We start from the raw sequence: 22,382 nt of genomic DNA on the forward strand, positions 1-22,382 counted from the left end.
TTCACCAATGGTGAAAAAACCCAAGCCTAAGTATCTAGAGAGTGAAGAGAAAGTAATTGAAGAAAATGAACTTTTTCTTCCTAACACATGCCTTCGTCTTGATTCGTCTATCTCTCTTTGTCTTGTTCTTATCTCTGAAATTTACAATCTAACTGATTACGTAAATTCTCAAGAATAACATCATCATGAAAGATGACTTATACATATATAATGCATATTTATAAATTGTGGAAATACCTAATCATAGGTATCTAGGTAGTGAAGAGAAAATAGTTGAAGAAACATATATTTTCTTCTTAACACCTTCATTCGTCTTGATTCGTCTCCCTTTCTCTATCTTCTTTCTTTTCAAAATTAGATATTTGTCGAAACTAAGGACACTTAGAACGAACTTCCATCGCCTAATCATCAAAATAAGATACCAATCGAATTCTGAGAAGACCCAAGACGAACTTCCATCGTCTGCTTCTTCAAAATCAGATATCTATCGAAACTGAGGACACTCAAGGCGAACATTCATCGTCTACTTACTTAAAATAAGATATTGATCGAAGTCAATAAGACCCAAGATGAACTTCCATCGTCTACATTTTCAAAATCAGATATTTTTGGAAAACTAAGGACACCTTAGACGAACATTCATTGTCTACTTCCTTAAAATTAGATACTGATCGAAAGCCGAGAAGACCCAAGACGAACTTACATCATCTAAATAATTAGGTATCCAGCGATATCTCTTTACTCAAGCTCAAGATCTAGAGAAAACATTTTCCACTCATCTTACCTTGAACTTTGCACACTCAACCAACTTGAACCGCATAACTCTCTAATTGTCTTCAATTGTTCTTACCATGCTTCATAGTATCTTCGAAATAAATCGCAAATGTCCTTCCATTTGAATTGATTGAGTCTCTCATTAATCCCATTTTCATGATTATGAATCACATTCAAAGTCTCATTCATCTTCTCGCATTAGATGACAATTCAATGATATCATTCGCCTTCGAATTGACCGAACCTTTCATCTAGTCACCTTTTCATGATTAGAAATATCATTCAATATCTCAATCCTATTCTCAATAAGATGACAAATTAATCATCTCATTAATCTTAACTATGATCCACAATGTATGGACAATTAAGATAGAACAAAAGAAGTATCTAAATTATCATCTTTGAATTGACCGAGCCTCCCATCTAGCTCCTTTTTTTACGACTAAGAATCTCTCACTCAAGGTCTTATTCATCTTCTCACATTGAAAGATAATGCAATGATTTCTTTTTGGTTCGTTTGAGAGTTGCTTCATGATGTCTCCACCTAAATTTATAAGTGTCTTCCATTAATCTTCCTCTTATTGGTCTTTTATTCGAATTATGTGTTAACTAGAAATATGTCAATCCTTAATCACCCACCAACTCAATACAATTTTGCAATTTGGCCTAAAGGATTGCCTTGTTAACATGTTGACTATGTTGTCATCAATAAATGCCTTTTTGATAAGACTTGTTGTGTACCATTCTTTCTTTCATCTATGGACAAGAATACCTCTTCACCAAAATCATCCTCCTCCCCAATATTTGAAGAAATCTCAATGGTCCCATGACAATTCTTCCTTGGCAATATGCCTTTTGATGACATATCTCCACCTAGTTGTGATTCCTCTTAAATCACTACTTGTGTCTCCATTGTGTGTGATTTAGTTTTTTCAAACTTTACATTTTGACCTAACATAACATTATCTTTACCTTCTTCTAGCCAAACTCTATACCCTTTGACATTCTTTGAAATCCAATAAAGAAAATTTTCTTTGTCGTTGGATCCAACATCCCTAGCATTACCATGAGTTAAAGTTTTTGTACTAAAAAATCCTTTCTAACCCAATTCTTACAAGCCTTTGAGGTCAAACCTCAGATGTTGGAACTTTGATATATATTGAGTGACCTCGAAGATAATAACTAAATATATTTATGAATTACCTTATAGTGAATACACATTGTTTTTTACTCCTTCCATAACAACTAAAATAGCCTACTCACCAGAAATGGTCCATATCTTGCCTTCCAAACATAATTTTTTCTATTATGCTTCTTTAGTTTAGGTAGTCTTTTTTGAAGTGTCTTTCATCTTAACACCGAAAGCACTTCACCATTTTCTTTAGTCTTCAACATAGACTTAGAACTCTTATTGCTCTGCCTACTTTCTCATTATGTTGTTTACCTCTTCGAAATATGTCTTCTCCATTGTCTTCTTGTCTATAATCTATCATCTTGGTTTGTTCCTTAGACATATGTAACTCGTACTTCTTCCACCTCTTTGCAGTCATTCATACAATCAAGAACTACAACTTGGACATCTTTTAGAAACCTCCTTAGAACTTCTCAAGTACCCTTGAAGGATCATCCAAGCTCTTTAACTTCCTCTCCTCACGAACAGCCTCGCTCTAATATCACTTGTTAGGATATCAGGAGATGAAGTACCCCTTATTACAAGAACAATAACAGCATCAAACAATTTTGGAAATGATAGAAAGCAATTAAAGAACGCAAACATACAATTTATAGTGGTTCGGCTAAAATAGGTTTACATCCACTTTCGAGCATAAGAGACTCTTAGATTTATTAACAAGATTATTATAGAAATATTACAATAATTCTCTCATAATGAAAGCTCACACACAACTCACAAAGAAGCAATACTCTCAAGGTAAAGACTTGGTTTTCTAAAATACTCGATTGCACCTTTAAATAAGCACCAATTAGGTCAATATTAATATCAATATCTTGTTCAAATCTCTTAAAGAGCTTCCAAAATATTCTTACCAGATTTCCTAATTGTATTTCAATAACAAAATATCTTTTTTTCTTTTGTGATAATCTTATTTCCTAATATCAAGATTATACACCCAAAGATATAGTTTCCTTTTGTTAAATATACCCTTTCTTTGTACTAAGATTGTGTACCATGAATATACCATATTTATAATATTGTAAATCCATTCTCAACAGAGGTTGAGATCGAGTATCTGTCACCACAACACTTGGGTTGCGATGCCACCTTAGATCTAGATGTCGACAAAGGGGAGAGTGGGTAGGTGATACCATATCAAAAGTTGATGCCATCTATCCCTAATCCTATTTCGGATTTGTTGTCCAAACAAAAAGCGATTGATTAAGTAGAAAATGAATGCTCGTCAAATGTAGACGACATAATTTAAGATACCCCTATTAGAACCCTTTATTTTGAAATTAAAAATAATGAATTGTCAGTTTTCATTCATAGTGTGTACGATGAGGAATCGGTGGATTTTGATCTAGATTATGATGTCAATGAGAATATTTTAATGTAATTCTCGACACATAATATGAATTTAAATGAAAACAAAAACTCCCTTGTGGGAGATCCTTGATTAATGACTTAAGTGTGACCTAATGTGCGCAAGTTATCACTCATTCCGTATACTTTCTACCTAAGTCATTTTTCGTCGAACAACTACCAACGTTGTCAGTTGAAAAAGCTAAATGATCTACCGCAATGTTATATGTAAGAGGGTAAACGTGTTTCGAATCCGAAAAAAGGATATTGCATTTTGATTTTATCAATGATTTAAAGGATTATTGCTTGAATGTTTATGGATCAATTATGGTGTAAAGAGAGTCGTCATTAAGTCACTATTGGGAACTCTTCTTGGTTGTGGCATATATTATTTTAGTGAGTCTAAAATTCGAAAGATGGATAAGTGGATTGTAAGGGATATATATAATTGACGGTTCATGTGTTGTTGAGAGTTTCTTAATTCTATATGGGTGTCTCGTGGGATTCTTATGACATTATGAAATAAAGTTGCATTATGGTAAGTCGTTGTCATATGTGTTATAAGTAGGTGGAATCGACAATACACTTGCTTTTGAATTGTCAATGGTGAGTCTTTTGTGTAGTGTAATTGAGACTTACTAGGTGATACCCGAGTCTTTGAGTAGTTGCTGTGAAATTTGTTTGAGACAGTTAATATGACAAAAATAAATATTTGGTTTACCATCCCAATTATTTTCTAATCGTTTATCTTCAATTATTATAGTTGTCCGATATATCATTCATAATTTTATTATTATAACGTCTTCTGATATTCATTCTCAAAAATTGGTGGAGTTGGGCATGTGTTTGTATTTTTTCTTATTTACATTTTTTTTTATATTTTCTATTTTAAAAAAATATTTCATGATTTATGGTTATGCTTAAACGATTTTTATCCTTCTTAATAATGATTCTTAATAATGATAGACCTCTTTTTTTAAAAATAATAAAATTCACATTCATTTCCCTCTTTATTTTTTTTTCAAGTTCACTCCTCTCTAATTTCACGATATGTTTCAAATGTTACTTCAAAAAGTCAAAATAGAGCCTATATGCTTTCTTTTATATAGATACACTTAAAAGTAAAGCTATACTTCAAAAGTATGTGAATTCAATTCAATCATTATTTAAAATATAAAAAGCTAAAACTATAGTTTTGCATAGACTAAAAGAATATATAAATGGTTTATTTCATCTTATGAATTATAGTTTTTATCTAATCTTAAATAATTTCAAATAAGTCATGATGTTTAAGATAATATTAATAATTTTTTATCTTATATTCTATGATATTATCAAACTTCAATTAAAATTTGTTTATTTCAATGATTATAATTATAAACATATCATGCCACAATAATACATCTTAATTAAATACAAAAAAATAATCAATAGTATTGACAATATCTAACTTTTAAATTAAATTAATATATATCAATATTAAAATATAATTATATCATAATTAACTTTTGAAAATAGTCTTCTAGGCTCACTTTATGACTAGGAAGCTTGCATTCTTAAATCTGAATTAAATGCTATTTTCATATCATATCATAGTTTAATAATATACTATATACCATCAATTAATTGATTAATATTTAGTTATTTATGATTTTTTGAGACAATTATAATCATGATAGTTAATCGTTATTTAAGTTTTTTAACTAAAAATTAGTATGGTTATCATATTTATGACTATCTATTTCAATTTAAAGTATTTTTAATATAAACTAATTTCGAGACATTATCTATGATGCAAGACTTCTTATTTAAATTATACCAGTGAGTTTTAAATTTTAAAAATAAAATACAATCAGGTTTATAAGAAATAAAATAGAGCACTAAAAGTATATATTTCTAATTGTGACCTCTATATTTTGCTAGATAAGAATATTTTGTATAAGGATTATATTTTGGGATAATTATAAATAGAATGCCTGAAATAATAAATTGGGGCTTAATTGTAATTTGGAATATCTTTTTTTGAACATTACAATTTGATATTTTTTATTTAAGGTCAATTGCAATTTAGGATTCTTCTTTTAACCTCACAATTTCGTCTACTTATTTAAGACAATTGTAATTTGAGATATATTCTTTTGAGCCTCACAATTTGGAGCTCTACATTGTCAAGTTTGTACAAAATTTAGTTTTGCCCTAAAATACTATACATCCGTAAAAAAAAAATTATTACGTGGCCTTTAAAATAAAAAAAATTAATAGTGACACGTAATTTAAACCCGACTCAATTTTTTAATTTGTATAAAAAAGTATTTTAAAAAATTCATAATAGATAATATTTCTAAATAACTAAAAAAAAAATTAAAATAGTATATATATAAATATAATGATGATAGGAATAGTAATAATTATTTGTAAGAAAAAATAAATATTAAATTAATATAATGGGAGAGAGAGTGAGACATTTGAGTCCCCATCTGTTCTACTTCCTACTATCTGACAAACAATATTTGTTCAAACAAACCAACAATAACACTCATTACCTCTATCTCACACACTCAATACATTTTTTTTTATATATATATATAATTTAAAAGAGGAAATTATTGAAGAAATAATAAAATTTGATTGACTAAAAAAAACTTATCCTTTCTTTCTACCAATAAAGTTATGAGACGTTATTCTCTCTAAAATACAAAAATACAAATTTAGTATAGGTTTGATTTCATCGATGTCGTTTTGATAAGCAATTTGAGGTTTGTAAGATAAAAGAAATAATTCAAAACTTTAGATAAATATATTAATAAATTATATTTGACGGATATTTAAATAACTTAAATTATTTAACGAATAATAATTGGTGACGATTTTAAATATATAATTTGTTTTTATATTTTTTTAAAATATAGTAATATATAATAATAAAATAAATTTTATATATTTTTAAATAAAATAAAATTTATTATTTTAGTTTAACGAACAAAGTGATATAATGTTCGAGGGAGAAAATAAAATAAAATTTAATCACATTGATTTATTTAAATAACCCAAATTAAATAAGACCGTTATACAATTAATTTATTTAAATAAACGGAAACAAACCAATCTTAAAGGTCGTTTGATTTTTATTTAAAATCATTTATCCAACATATAATTTTACAATAATTAAATTACTTAATTTATAAATTAAAATACATATTATTATTTTAAATTTATAAAATTAAATTTAATATATAAAAAAATATAATAATTAAATCCACTAAATCCCAAATAATTTAATTTTTCATCATTTTTTTAAAAATATTAAAAGCAACACCAAACTAGCTCTAACTCTAAAACTAGTTTATTTATTTATTAAAATTTTTCTTATTAAATGACTCAAATATCTATTTTATTTTACTTTTTACTTGATGATAAAATAAATAAGTAATCTAGAGCTAGTTTGATCCGGGATTTTTTTAGATTTTTTTTGGATTTTATCTAACTTTTTTTTACAAATTATCTTTATATCAAATCATTATCATTCTAACTCTTCCATTAAATCAATTTATTCATTTAACATATAAAAAAACCCAAATAACATACTTTCTCATCTAACAAGTTTTTTATTTTTTTTCAAAAAATTCCAAAAATATCCTCAAATAACCCTAATAACTGTGCCCTAGATTAACCATTAATGAATGAATGAATCAATCTCAAACAAGACCTAATCGTCATCAATCTCTGTTCATACTTAACTCGAACTTTCACCAATTTAGAAAGACATTTCCAGTCTTCCAAACCCCATAAATTTTACCTTCTTTCTTATCTCTCTCTCTCTCTTCTTTCTCTCTCTACATTCTTTACTAAAAACCCTTTTCCCAAAAACAAAATCCCAAGATAAATCACACGCATGATCTCTTAAACCCACTTGTAATAATCTCAATATGTATTCATGATCTATACCCTCTCTCCCCGGAGAGTCGGCGACCGGCGACAATGGGTTGTCTCATATCTCATCTTGCAGCAAAGTTTGCATTTTTCCCACCAAATCCGGCGACATACGCCGTAAAAAAACATGAAGACGGCAGCTTTACGGCGGTTTCAACCACATCTCCGGCGACTGTTCCGATCGGAGACGACGGAAACCTATTAGATGTTCTTATGTTGAATACTAAGAGAGGAAATCAAATAGTGGCGTTTTATCTTCGAAATCCGTACGCAAGACTTACCGTTGTGTATTCTCATGGAAATGCAGCTGATCTTGGTCAACTTTATGACCTGTTTGTTCAACTTAAGGCAAATCTAAGAGTTAATTTAATTGGGTTAGTAAATTTTTTTATTTTTTTACATTTATTATTTACCTATCTTATTAATTGTTGATGGGTTAATTTCCTTTTTTCTTATTAGTTTAAAATTTACCTTTTTGATATACTTCAATTTGGATACATAACACAAAGGGTAATTTTTTTTTTTACTTTGTTCATATGCATGTTATCTTGGAACTTGACTGATTTTTTTTTTTTTACAGTTTGGCAAATTTGTTTTTTTCTTCATGTCAATTCAGATACAGTGATTTTTTTAAATAAAAAAAAAACCCAGATCTTGAATTTTGTCTATTTATTTTTGTATTTTTATAATTTTTTTTTATAAAAGAGAAGTGTTGTCTGAAGACTCTGAAATATTTATTTGTTTTTGTACCTTTTTCATCTTCTTGTATATGTTAATGGGCAAATCCTGACATTGGTCTGACATTATTATTATTATTATTCATAGATATTTACTTTACTTTATTGATATTGTTATGTTTATATAGATTTATGGGTTTTGTAATATGATTGTTTGAGTTTAATCAATTTAAATTTGGAGATAAGGATATTTTGATGTTTTTAATTAATGATTTGATAAAGGAATTGATGATGGATTGATATGATGTTGAGTTAACCCACATCAATATGTCACATCACTTGTTTTTTATCATTTCATTTAAATCATTGATAATAAAATAATTTTACTTTATTTTATAATATTTTATATATTTTTAAAATTAACATGGTTTCTAGGCTATGTTTGATATTGGAGTTGGTTTGATTTTGGGTTATTTGAGATTTTTATTGATTCTTTTTTTTGTTTTGGAAAGAAATCTTGTTTGATGCAAAAGTAAATTATTTCAATTAATATTTGTTAGTTGAAAAGAAATATGAGGAAAAAGCTGAGTTTTTAATGTTTACTACCTAGGGTAATTTGATTGTTATTGAAAATTGTTGATTGATTGGATAAAAGATTGTTTTCAAATAATCTCAATAATCAACTTTTAAGTGAATTAACAATTCATGAGATCTCTCCAAATATGATGCAGATATGATTATTCTGGGTATGGAGCTTCAACAGGAAAGGTAATTTTATTTTTGTAATCTTTCAGTTACTATACTCTCTTGTTATTAGATCTAATTGCACTTTTTTGTTACATTTGTTGCATTGAAATTGAACTCATTTAATTTTTGTTTAATTGAAGCCGAGCGAAGTGGATACTTATGCCGACATAGAAGCAGTATACGAATGCTTGGAAACTGATTACGGAATAAGTCAGGAAGACATAATTCTTTATGGACAATCTGTTGGAAGTGGACCAACATTGCATTTAGCTGCTAAGTTGCCAAGATTGAGAGGCGTTGTTCTTCACAGTGGCATCCTTTCTGGTCTTCGTGTAGTCTGCCATGTCAAGTTCTCGTTTTGCTTCGACATTTATAAGGTACAAACTATGTCCTATCTTATGTAGTACTATGTTTTGTGTTTTGTTTGATGAAGGGTTATTTGCTGATTGTTCAATCTTGGGTTATTGAAAATTTGAGTTGTTTAGGTAAAATGACATTAGGACTATAAATATATAATGACGATGGAACAAGGCAATGAATTTAATCCAAATAATCCAATTTTTCATCAAATAAGTTTTTCTTCTTCTTTTCTATCATGTTATTTTAAAGAGAAAAGTACATTAAACAAGCTCCTAGTGTTCGAAAGCCATTCGATTCGATGACTTATTGAGCTAATCTTTATATGTTCTTGCCATGTTAATACAGAATATTTACAAAATTCAGAAAGTGAAGTGCCCTGTATTGGTGATACATGTGAGTACTCAAACTCAAATCCAATTTATAGAAGCAAAGTGAGAAAACAAATAATTTTATAAGTTTGAATTTATCATCTATGAGCAGGGTACAGAAGACGATGTAGTGAACTGGTTACATGGCGATGGACTATGGTCATTATCTCGCGACCCATATGAGCCCTTATGGATAAAAGGAGGCGGTCACTGCAACTTGGAGCTATACCCGGATTACATTCGCCATCTTTGCAAGTTCATAGCAGAAATGGAAAACGTAACGACAGAAACTCATCTTCGAAAGTCCAAACAAGGTCTTAATATTCAGAAAAATAAGTGTAAGAACAAAAAATGGTGCTGCTTCTGCAGCTGCAGCTGTAAGATTAAGCTTTGGAAACCAAAATTTCCAAAGTGCCTTAAGTTGAGCTGCTGTTGTCAACTGAAATTCCCAAAATGGCCTTGTGGATGGCCAAAATGTAACTGTAAGTACCCGAAATGCTCGAGCTTATGCTTCAACTGCACGATTAAATGCCCGAGTTTATGCGTTAACTGCACGTTTAAATGCCCTTCTTGTTGGAAACCGGGCTGCTTAAGGTGTCTCTGCTAGTAATAGTGAGAATTTGTGGGGGTATACTTGCATTGTTTTTCTATATGTATAGATTCTTCCTAAGACCTTAGCTGACATGTTTTTTTTATAATGTGAAGAACATAAGACTGTCCATTCAATTTCCTGGTTTAATTAGTTGTTTGATAACTTACTTTGGTTAAGACTCTATTTAGAAAATTCTCCTATTTTTAGATTGATTGAGAATGGTTAGTGCTAGCAAATGGAATTTTAAGAAAATTAGGCTGTTTTGCCCTGTTTGATGGTTGTTATGCTCCATTTAAAAATATAGCAATTTCATTATTGATTTGAGCAAAAGCTTGATGGGTGATTGTGCAATTTTGATGTACACCCAAATAATAATAATAATTTGGGCTTTGTATGTTCTATTATTTGAAAGATGTTATTGTGAAATTTGGGTTGTTTGGATAATTTTAAATTAATTTAAAATATCTCACATATTAAGAAATTTAGCTTATTTGTTATTTTTTTATTATTACTTTTTTTTGGGTTAAAAAACAAATTCAATCATGTTTGCTAAATAAAATTTATTTAAATAATTTTTAGTCACTTGATTTTCTTCATTCACTTTTTAATTAAATTTTTATAATTTTTTATGACATAATTCATATCAAAACAAAATTACTTTCATTTTTTGTTTTATCAATATAAAATGATTGTAATAGGGATAAAATACTAATTTATAAATAACAATGATTATCTTTATTTACTTAATTTTGAATTATAGACATGTCTACAAAAATCAGCTATTGGAACACATGTTTTTTTTAAGATATATATATAAATAAATCGAGATTTAATAATAAAAGATTGATAAATCACCTCATAATTTTTAATTATTTTGACAAGACGGTTAAAATCTTGAGTTAATTCTTAAAATTTTAAGATTTTACGATTTCACATGAGTTTAATAAGTCGGTTTTAAGTAAACTCTTACGATTTCAAATTTACGATAATAAAATTTTACGAGTATATAAATAATTTTGATTTTACGATTTAATACGACTTTACATTTTAAAAATAAATTTATATTTAAAATTTTAAAAATAAAAATAAATTAATTAATATAATTAATTTTGTAAAAATAACTTTTTTATAGTCTTATTTATTTATTATTAATTTTATATTTAAATATATAAATTTTTTAAACTGATTAAATATAAAATACTTAATTATATATATAAATAATAATAATATATAATTAATATTTTTTAAAATTAAACTGTTACAATTTCAAATAAATTCTAAAATTTTCGAGTTCACTTAGTTAACAATTTTAAATAAACTCTTGATTTTAAAAAAAATAAAAATTCAAAGTTACCTTAATTCTAACTATACTCTAAAAAAAAATAAAAAATTTGAGAACTCTCCAACAAAAATGTAAATTCAGACATCAACCAATTGTGAGATGCGTTTAATATGATTCATCCATATATCTTATATTCTTGTTTGCCTTAAAGATGTATGGCTTATTTGTTAAATTCTTATTTATTAGTAAAAAATATTATTAGAGTTACTCAGGGCTTGAAAAATAAAAATAAAAATAAAAGAAGAATTATGAATAAAAATAATTATAAAGGTGATATTTTTGTTTTTGTTGTGGGCTTAGCAGAGCTGTCTCTGTGTAATTTGTAGGTAAGCATAGCAAGCCAGTCCATGGGCAAAGGCAGACTAAGTCTAGGACAACCCATTCAAAAATAAATTAATTAACTTAACAAACTCAATAGGCCCAAAATATATTTTTTTCTAAGTTATTATTTAAAAGAATTCAATTTAAAGATAAAAATAATAAATTTATATCTACTAAGTATATTCATTTGGATTAAGATGGAACCTAATTGAGTTCGGAATTAAATTTGCATGGTAACAAAATAATCAAATAAAAATATATATTTTACCTCAATCTAATATATATTTTCTTTATTTTTGCACTTAGTCAATATTTTATTTATTTGTTTATTTTTTAAATTCATTTATTTTTACTTTAAAATTTTAATTAATTAAAATATTGGAAAGTAATAAACAAAATTAATTATAACATTAAAAATTTAATATTTTTTTTATAATTAAAAATATTAAATAATAAAATAAATAAAAAATTAAGTAATTAGATAAAAAAATATTAAATTAAATTGTATTAACTATTTCATTATGGATTAAAATCAGATCGTCGGATTGATTTGAATAATCCAACTAATTCCATATAATTTAAATTAAAATATTTTTTTTTCTCTAGTTATTATTTCTATCTGATCTTACCAAATTATCACAACTGTTCATTCTTTGTAAACATCGTATAGAAATAAAGACAAATTTATGTTTAAATGATATTAAAATTTTGAATGAATTATTAAAAGAAAATCTTTAATTAAATTATAATTTTATTTTCTTATATATATAAAAATAAATATAAACTTATATATATAATATAATTAATTCATTTTTTCATTTTTAATTAAATACAAATAAAATTAATAAATAAATTATAATTTTTTTTATTATTAATTTCAAGTTGACACGGACAAAATATATAAATATTTTCTTTAATTTGGAATATTCAAATCATATTCATTCTAATCTATATCCTGATAAAATGGTTTATAATATGAATTTAATAAATTTAGTTTTGATTAATACAAATTGAACAAAAACACACATCCATTTTAATTTTAACCGTTTGTTCACCTTTAATTACATCCATTTTAAACTCAAAATCAGTTAATTTGTATGTAAATTTAATATATTTCTAAAAAAAAGTTCTAGATAACAGTAAACCCCTTATAACCAATAATAGACAAGAAAACAAACAAATTTGAACCTACAAAAATCCACTGGCAGTTGCTTCTGGCGGTGCCGGCCTGAACCTCCTCCGGTGTGGTGGCGGCGGTGGAGTAGTCTCCTTCGGTTCCACGGCCGGTGAAGGGATCTCCTTCGGTTCCACGGCCGGTGAAGGGATCTCCTTCGGTTCCACGGCCGGTGAAGGGGTCTCCTTCGGTTCTACAGCCGGTGAAGGGGTGTCCTTCGGTTCTAGTACTTCTACGACCACTGAAGGGATCTTCTTCGGTTCTACAACCTGTGAAAGGGTTGTTTCCTTCCGTCGTCGTAAAGACTCCTTCCGACGAACCCTAGAACTCCTCTTACGCATACTCCGATGATTCCTATGTTGAACAAATCTAATATTCTTGAGTCTGCCCGTTTCCTTAAACAAATTCTGTTCTTCCATAACGATCACACATTCCGGCGGCGGAATAGGATACCGAACTGTATCATAACAATATGAATAATACATAAACTTTCTCCTAAACCACCTCATTGATTTTCTTCCCTCGACGGTTATGACCGTTAGTGGATTAGCCTCGAGGTCGGCGATCTTGTCTGAACAGTTGTTGGAAGTGGAAGTGGTGATGGAGACTATTGAAGGGTTAACTGGGCAGCCGAGAAGGACTAGGTCTTTGAATTCGGCTGTGAAAGGTTGGAAACGGTAGTTGACGTGATAACGACCACCTTGTGTAGCCCATGTTGAACCGTCCCATATTGTGGAATAAAGTGACATGGGTTTTGATGGATAATCTGAACCCATTGCTTCATTTCTTACTATTTCTCTTATTGGAACTTCATCAACGTAGAATCTGAAACAAGAAATATCATAATCACATTTACACAAACTCCTTTTCAATATAAGAAATTAGCATAACCTATAGTTATGACATTCGGTTTCATAGAAATTATTTTCATTTGACTTACTGAGTTAAGATTACATGATCTAAGTTAAGTAATAAGAATGATTCTCTACTCAAGAGATTAGATGTTACAATTCTATCACTTTAAATGAAAGTGAAAATTATGCCGTGGTGCATAGATGAATCTATGTTGATCTCATAATTTGTTTTTTTTTTAATTTAATTGATTATCTGTTGAATTATTAAAAATGGATAAAATATGCCTTCGTTTTATCCATATTTTGTTATTCTTAAGCCCGTTCATTTTTTTTTAATTTCACCCCAACATTTACAAAAAATAAAATAAAATAAATAATAATAAAAATATGAAAGGTTGATTAAAGCTTCTATAATAAGTGCAATTTTATTCCTTTGTTATGAGTGATAATTACAAATCAAATAATGTAAATTAATTTGTTAGTTGGGAGTGTGTGTGAGAAGAGCCTCCCTTAGTCAAATTTGTTAATAAAATTGTTAAAATTTCAATATATAAAATGTTTTGGAAAGTAGAACAAAGAATAAATTTGAGCTTGTTTGTTTATGGGTTATTTGGATATTTTAAAATAATTTGTTTTGGTTTGGATTATTAAAAACTTTCTTATTTGGGTAAAATATATCAAAATTAATGAACAAAGAAATTTTAAAAAAGATACTATAACATTTTTGATATATTAAGTTGATTACTTGAATATGTTATTGATAAGGGGATGTATGATTAGATGATGAAATAATAAAAAAATCAACAAGGCCTAAGTCATTTTTTTTATTAAAAAAATAATTATTTGAATGTATGACTAATATATATATATAAAAAAAACATTATTAAAATAAAATATTCTAATCTATTGAAATAGTTAAAATAAAAGATAACCCATCAAGTGACATATGTGTTTCATAAGTAATCAAAAGTCATAAAAAAAATCAAATAATAATCTTTGGTTTAGGAGAAAGATAAAATCCGAAAATTTCTAATGTAAACACTAAAATAGTAAAAACATTTTAATTTGCATCCATATAAAAGTAGTCAAACTATAGAGATTGAAACTATATATCACCCTGGATAATACTAATCCTAAATTTATAATTATTTAGTTTTTTTTTTATAAGTTATATATTAAAGTGACAAGAATAAAAGTAAAATCATGACTTTCGTGTTCATTTTAGTTTTCTATATTTAATTTTTTATTTATAAAATGTTCATTAAAACTTCTATAATAAGTGCAATTTTATTCCCTTGTTATGAACGATTAAGACAAATAAAATAATATATCTATTCATTTGTTGGTTGTGGGTGTATGTAAGAAGAGTAGTTAAATTTGTCAATAAAATTGTTGAAATTTCAATATCAAAATGTTTGGCAGGTAGAACAAATAATAAATTTGAGCTTGTTTGTTTATTCATTTGGGTAATTATATTTAAATAAATTGTTTGGTTTGGATTATTAAAACATGTCTTATTTGTGTAAAATAGATAAAAATTAATGAACAAAGAAATTTAAATATATATATATATATATATATATATATATATATATGAAAATTATGATAAAGGGATGTATGATGATTAGTTGATGAAATAATAAAAAAATCAACCAAGTATTTTTTTTATTAAAAAAATTAATTATTTGAATGTATGTGACTAAAAATATAATTATTTAAAAAACTTTATTAAAACAAAAAAATTATTTTAATCTTTTAAGATAAATTAAACTAAAAAACAAAATGAGAAAGCTGATTTCTAAAATATTAAAAGTTGTCTCAAAATGATTTCTAAAATATTAAAAGTGGGTCAAAAAAGAAAAAGAAAAAAAAAGTTAAAAGGAAAAAACTATGAGTTATAAAACAAAATTCAAGTAATAATCTTTGATTTAGGAGAAAGATAAAATCCTGATTTTTCTAATGTAAACACTAAAATAGAAAACCTTTTTAATTTGCATTCCTTATTTAACTTTAGAATTTAAAAACAATAGTCAAAATTTGCATTAAATAAGCTAAAAATGTGACTACTGAGAATAATTTTAATTTACTGTCATCAAACAATATCCATATAGAATTTATTTAATTGGTTTCAAAACTGTAAGAAATTAATTACTAGTCAAACTATATAGGTTGAAAGTAAGATTTCATTTGATTTATTTTCTGAATTATTCAAATTTCTTCCATTCTTCAATTGTATTACTGAATTTAAAAATCGAATTTGATTTTGTTAATATATTATATAATAAATTATATATAATTATTTATTTATATGCAATACATTCTAATAAAATATATTAAAATAAATAATAAAAAATAATTCGATTTTTGATTTAGTTTTGAGTTAACCCAACTCAAAAATGAAATTAAAAAATCTTATTTAAATTTAATTTGGTTTAATATTCAAATGGGAAACCAAAAATAAAATTAGAATTAGATAAATTTGAATTATATCAGATAATCTGATCAAACCAAATATTAATCATCCTAATCTAACTAAATCTATGTATATTTATATATTCATAATTATTTAATTTTTATAAAATTTGTTTTTTAGATGTTATTATCAGATTCATATTCATGGCCTCTTTTATCTTCTTCCCTTTTTTTTTTTTTTTTTTTTTTTTTGTATTTTTATAATTTGAATTTTGAAAAAGTAGAAAAGAAAGGGTTTAGAACATACATGATGATTTTCTCGGTCCAAATGATGGTGTAACGATGAAAATCAAGGGCTGGATCAAACCAGAGATTGTATCTCTCTTCCCTTCCCCGGCTAGTACTACCATTGCCATACATATTCGTCTGAAACTTCCATGGCTTCCCTTTAACATTGCCAAGAAACTCAATATCCAATTCATCATGACTTTTCTCAAATGCATCTACATTCGATGTCTGAAATCAATCAATCAATCAAACAATCAACGCAATTATATAGAATGTTTTTCACAAGATCGATTCAATTTCAAACAGATCAACATAATCAAATGCTTACATAAAGTGCGACGACGATTCCTGCGGAGTAATTCGCCGGTAACTTAATACTCGCGCTAAACAGGCCGTAGTTGTAGTAATCGGAGGAGATGAAACCAGATCCTGTATAATTTTGAGATCTTATTATCAAATTTAGAACAATCGTTTGATCATTGATGGAGATGAGAGATTTGTGTTACCTGAATAGCGATTGAGGAGAAGAGAGACGGATGTATCGTCGGGAGATCGGAGAATGTTGAAATCGCTGAAGAGAGTTGAGAAACCTTGTTTGAAGGTTATTGTGGACAGATTGAACGCGGCGGTGGCGGTGGCGGTTGCGTCGGCGGTTATGAGAAGATGAAGAAGGAGGAGGAAGAGTGAGAGAGAAATAACGGAATCCATTGATCAATCTCTCTTCTTCTTCTTCTTCCTCTTTCCAATGTTTACGGTTATTTCTTCTTTTTTCGATCCTTATTCAAAGGTGTGATTGATTGTTAGTTCACAATTTCAAATAATACATAATTTCATTAATTCTAAACATATATATATATATATATATATATATATATATAATTAAAATTTCTAATTTGTAAAAATAAAATAAAAAAACTAAGGCCTTGTTTCCTTTAAATTTTTAAAAAATCCATTCAAAATTAATTTTTCAATCAATAACTTTTTAACAATCACATCACTCATTTAATTAACCAAAATACTAAAACACCCTATATTTTAAATTATTATTTTTTATTTTATTTATATATCAATACTCTTTAAATCTTTTTACCAAAAACAATCACTATCTCCTCAAAATCATCACCAATCATTACTTTTTTCACTCTCTAAGTTTTTTAAAAACCCAATCTGAACAAGGTCTAAGAGATTATTTTTGTATCTTTAGCTTAATTCACTTTATTTTTATTTGAGAATTATTTTCTTGATGAATTTTAAAATTCTTAATTAGTTTAAAAATATTAATTTTAAAATGATATAATAATGTTGCCCTATGTTCGTTCGATTAACTCTGTAACCAATTTTATTGACTTCTCAGAATATTATAATAATATTATTATGAATGATATATAAATGAGACAATAACAATTATTACATGTTCGATAATTTTTTCTCCAACTAGATAGTTAATCTGAAAATAATTGGGATGGTAACCCAAATATGTAGATCTCACGTATTAGCCGCTTCAATTCAAATTTTCTAGTAACTAACTAAAGACTCGAGTAACACATAGTGAATCCAAATAATACTTCACAAAATACTCGTGATACTAACCATCTCGACAATGCGTAAATGAGTTGTCAATTTCACCTGCTCGTGACATATATAACGACTTACCATAATACGACATTTTTCATTTATATATTATCTATACGAATTCCACTATGAATATTGCTCTATCCAAAAAACGAGATATTTGATGAAATCTTTAACTTTTCCAAATAAAAATCATATGAAATCATTTTAGCGAATATATTGTAGCAATGCAAAGACAAACCCAAGATTTAAGGTTGGGATGGACTTACAAACATTTGGGGTAGGCTTAAAAAAAATAACGATACAATTCTAAATAAAACGAGTGAATAAATGTAAGATTTGCAATTTTTTTAATAATTAGATAAACAAACAGTGAATTGTATTTATTTATTTTTTAAAAATAGCGGGTATTGTCAAATTTGAACTGTCAAAGACTTTTTTTTAAGGTGACTCTCTACATAGATCCGTCCCTAACAATGCCGTACATGAAAACTATTCATGTATTGTCAACACATAACGTTTTGTTGATATAAGGATATTGACATGCGTTGTACAAAAAGTAAAACTTTATTATGGAAAAAACTCTTCATAATGTTTAATTTTTTTATATCTAATTCAACTAATGAAACTAATAGACCGATGAAACATGTTTTTAACTTTGACATTTCTATATATTAGAATGAAGACAAACTCAAGATACGCCATAGTTAGACTTTTGACGTTACACCAAATGTTGTTCCAACGACTTTTTTATACTCTATTGTTATGAGTCAATATCAAATTGTTTAAATTTAATATATAATGAAAACAATAATTTTTATTATATAAAAGTTTGTGATAAAGACATTTGAGTACTACGTGTTCTAAAAAATAAACACTTTATTTCGTGTTTTAAAAGTATATACACCTCTTACTAAATTTTCGGTGATTGACACTAACGTGACAATTTATTAAATCTTTTGTAAAATATTTTCCAATTCCAAAATAAATAATCATTTGACAATTTTTATTATCATTTCTTCATTCATTTTCTCACGCGTCGTTACATCTTCCCTAAGCCTAAACTTTTAGAAATCTCAAGTACAACCTTCTTTTTTCAAATCAAGAACGAGCGTCATCAAACATATTTCTCAAGCAATAATTTGACCACCAATTCTTACATTGTGAATGTATATATTCTCTCTCAAATAGTCACTAAACACATTTTTTTAAGACAAAATTTCATTTTTTTATAATCAATAAAAATAGGTATTAAGGGAATGAGCCACTAGATTTCGATAATTTCAATGGGTAGAGAAGTCAAAATTGTTATGGATTTGCTTAATTGTTGTAAATTTGGATTTCCTATATATATATACCATAAAGTGTTTAGTAACGATTTCATTAAGAGAAATAGTAAATACCTTAACAGTGTCGCAATTAGTAATCAAATTACAACTTGAAAATATGGTTGATGTCGCTCGTTTTTGATTTGAGAGAAAAATGTTGTAGTTGGGATTCTAAAAGTTCAGGCTAGAGAGGTTAAGAAGATGTAACAAAATATCAAGAAAAGAATATAGAAATATTAATAAAATACATTCAAATATTATTTATTTGAATCGAAAAATATTTTACATTTTTTTTTAATTACTCTTGACTTAAAAATGCGACACTAAATTATCATGTTAATGTTAATGCTAGTCACCAAAAATTTGGTCAAGAGTAAACACATATACTTAATAGTATTTTTAAACAACAAAATAAAATGTCTATTTTTTTTTATAGAAATGATACTAAAATGTCTTTCTTCCTAAACAAAATTAATATGATAATGGGATATATTGTCAAATGGTTAGCCGATAAAATATTATGTTAATGTTATTTATGGATTAGTTGTTTATATTATTCTATACAAAATATCAAAGAAGGAAAATTGAAAAACAATCCGAGAATTAAAAAAATAATTAAGATAACTCTACCCAAAAATTGTTCCAAGGGTTTAATTTCCAATTAATGCTTCCTATAAATTGGATCAGAAGTAAGAAAAAATTTCTGAAAAACATTAACTGAAAATAAATTTATATAAAATGGTAATAATCTTTACAATATAACAACAAATCAATATAGTAAATCAAAGACTTTCACTAATAATTTGAATGATTTTATTTTTACACCAATTTAACCATTATAAAATATAAAGTGATTAAAAAAAATCATTAATAAATGAACATTATGCATACCAAAATATTCAAAAATAAAAAATTCAAAAGAAAAAAATAAAATTGCAAGAAACCAATTTAAAATCTTATATTATTTTAACTATTTATTTAGGTTTCAAAATTTCAAAAATCTGGAGAAAATATAAATCTGTCCAGGATTTATGAATATCATAATTTTTTTAAAAAAATTAATCCCTCCATTTATATTCTCATTTTTTTATTTTTTGGATTAAACCCTTCTCACCTTCTATCTATTTTATTTATTTTTTTCAGATCACATTTCAAAATTTAAAAAACTTAGTTGAACTTTTGTTACATACAAATTTTTTTTATATCAAAACTTAAATTAAAATTATAAACAATTAAAAAATCTATCACATCTTTTTTCTCATTACTATATATTATTAATTTTTATTTATTATTATTATTTATTATAACTATTTATTAATTATTAATTATTAATTATTAATTATAATTTAAAATTTATTATTAATTATAATTTATTATTTATTATTTATTAATTTTCATTCATAATAATAATTATTTATTTATTAATTAATATTATTTATTATTAATATTAATTATTAATTCTTCTTAATATTATTATTTATAATTATTATATATTATAATTAATATTTATTTATTATTATATAATATTTATTATTTATTATTATTATTTATAATTTATTATTATTATTATTATTTATTATTTATAATTTATTATAAATTATCAATTATTAATTATTATTATTATTATTTAATAATAATAATTATTATTCTTTATTATTGCAATTATTATTTATTATAATTATTATTTATTATTAATTATTATTATCGATATAATATTATTATTTATTTATCATTATCATTATTATCATTATTATTATTATTTATTGTTATTATTTATTATTATTATTATATATTATATATTATTATTTTTTAATTATTATTTATTATTTCTATTATTATTTTTTATTTATGAATATTATTATTATTATTTATCATTATTTATTATGATAATTATTTATTTTGATTAGTATTTATTATTATTATTAATTAATTAATATTTATTTTATTATTTATTATTAATTATTATCATTTATTATTATTTATTATAATTATTATTTATTATAATAATAATTATTAATATCTTTATTAATTAATTAATATTATTAATTATTATTATTATTTATTATTAATTTTTATTATTATAATTTTTCATTTTTTCCTAATAATTATAATTTATTTATATATTATTATTATTATTAATTAATTATGATTATTTAGAAATTATTATAAATAATGTTAAATTATTATTATTAATATTATTTATTATTATTAATTTTTAATTATTGTTTTATTATTTTTTAAGGGTTTAAGAGAAGAAGAAATGCCTTCTTAACAATATGGAAAACAATATCGAAGATAATATAGAAAGTTTAGATTATTTTTATTTATTATTATAATAATTATTTATTTATTAATTATTTTTTAATTATTATTATCATTGTTATTATTCATTAATTATTATTCTTTATTTTTATTATTATTATTTTTATTATTATTATTTACTATTTTTATTATTATTATTATTAAATATTTTTATTATTATTTATTAGTATTAATTATTATTATTAATTAAAATAATTATTAATTATTAATTATTGTTATTATTATAAATTATTTATTATTATATATTATTTATTTTTATTTTATTATTTATTATTATTATTATTTATATAATTTATTATTAATCATTAATCATTAATCATTAATAATTAATTATTAATTATTAATTATTAATTATTAATTATCAATTATTAATTAATAATTATTAATTATCAATTATCAATTATTAATTATTAATTATCAATTATTAATTATTAATTATTAATTATTAATTATTAATTATTAATTATCAATTATTAATTATTAATTATCAATTAATAATTAATAATTATTAATTATCAATTATTAATTAATAATTAATAATTATTAGTTATTATTTATTAAAATTATGATTTATTAATAATTAGGATTATTATTTATCATTCTTATATATAAGTATTTATTATTATCATTATTATTATTATTAATTACTAATTATTATTATGAAATATTTTTATTATTATTTATTAATTATTATTATTTATAAATTATTATAATTAATTATTTATTATTATTATTATTAATTCTTATTATTGATTAATTCTTATTATTTATTTATTATTAAT

The 22,382-nt window shown here is 24.8% G+C and overlaps 2 protein-coding genes across 2 annotated transcripts; one reads left to right on the top strand and one right to left on the bottom strand.

Moving 5' to 3' along the window:
- The first annotated feature begins 7,010 nt into the window (after positions 1–7,010).
- On the top strand, positions 7,011–10,149 carry LOC124942158 (alpha/beta hydrolase domain-containing protein 17B-like). The gene is made up of 5 exons (XM_047482591.1): positions 7,011–7,617; positions 8,652–8,688; positions 8,808–9,044; positions 9,373–9,420; positions 9,508–10,149. Exons 1-5 carry the CDS (start codon positions 7,292–7,294, stop codon positions 10,000–10,002), a joined length of 1,143 nt encoding a protein of 380 aa, XP_047338547.1. The 5' UTR covers positions 7,011–7,291; the 3' UTR covers positions 10,003–10,149.
- Positions 10,150–12,838: 2,689 nt separating this feature from the next.
- Positions 12,839–17,118, bottom strand: LOC124942950 (probable xyloglucan endotransglucosylase/hydrolase protein 30). The gene is made up of 4 exons (XM_047483518.1): positions 16,885–17,118; positions 16,707–16,807; positions 16,398–16,606; positions 12,839–13,649 (listed from the first exon to the last, which is right to left on the bottom strand). The coding sequence occupies exons 1-4, from the start codon at positions 17,084–17,086 to the stop codon at positions 12,839–12,841; spliced, it is 1,323 nt and encodes a 440-aa protein (XP_047339474.1). The 5' UTR covers positions 17,087–17,118.
- Between the last annotated feature and the right edge of the window lie 5,264 nt (positions 17,119–22,382).

This window comes from Impatiens glandulifera, chromosome 6 (genome assembly GCF_907164915.1).
Source record: "Impatiens glandulifera chromosome 6, dImpGla2.1, whole genome shotgun sequence".
NCBI lineage: Eukaryota > Viridiplantae > Streptophyta > Magnoliopsida > Ericales > Balsaminaceae > Impatiens > Impatiens glandulifera.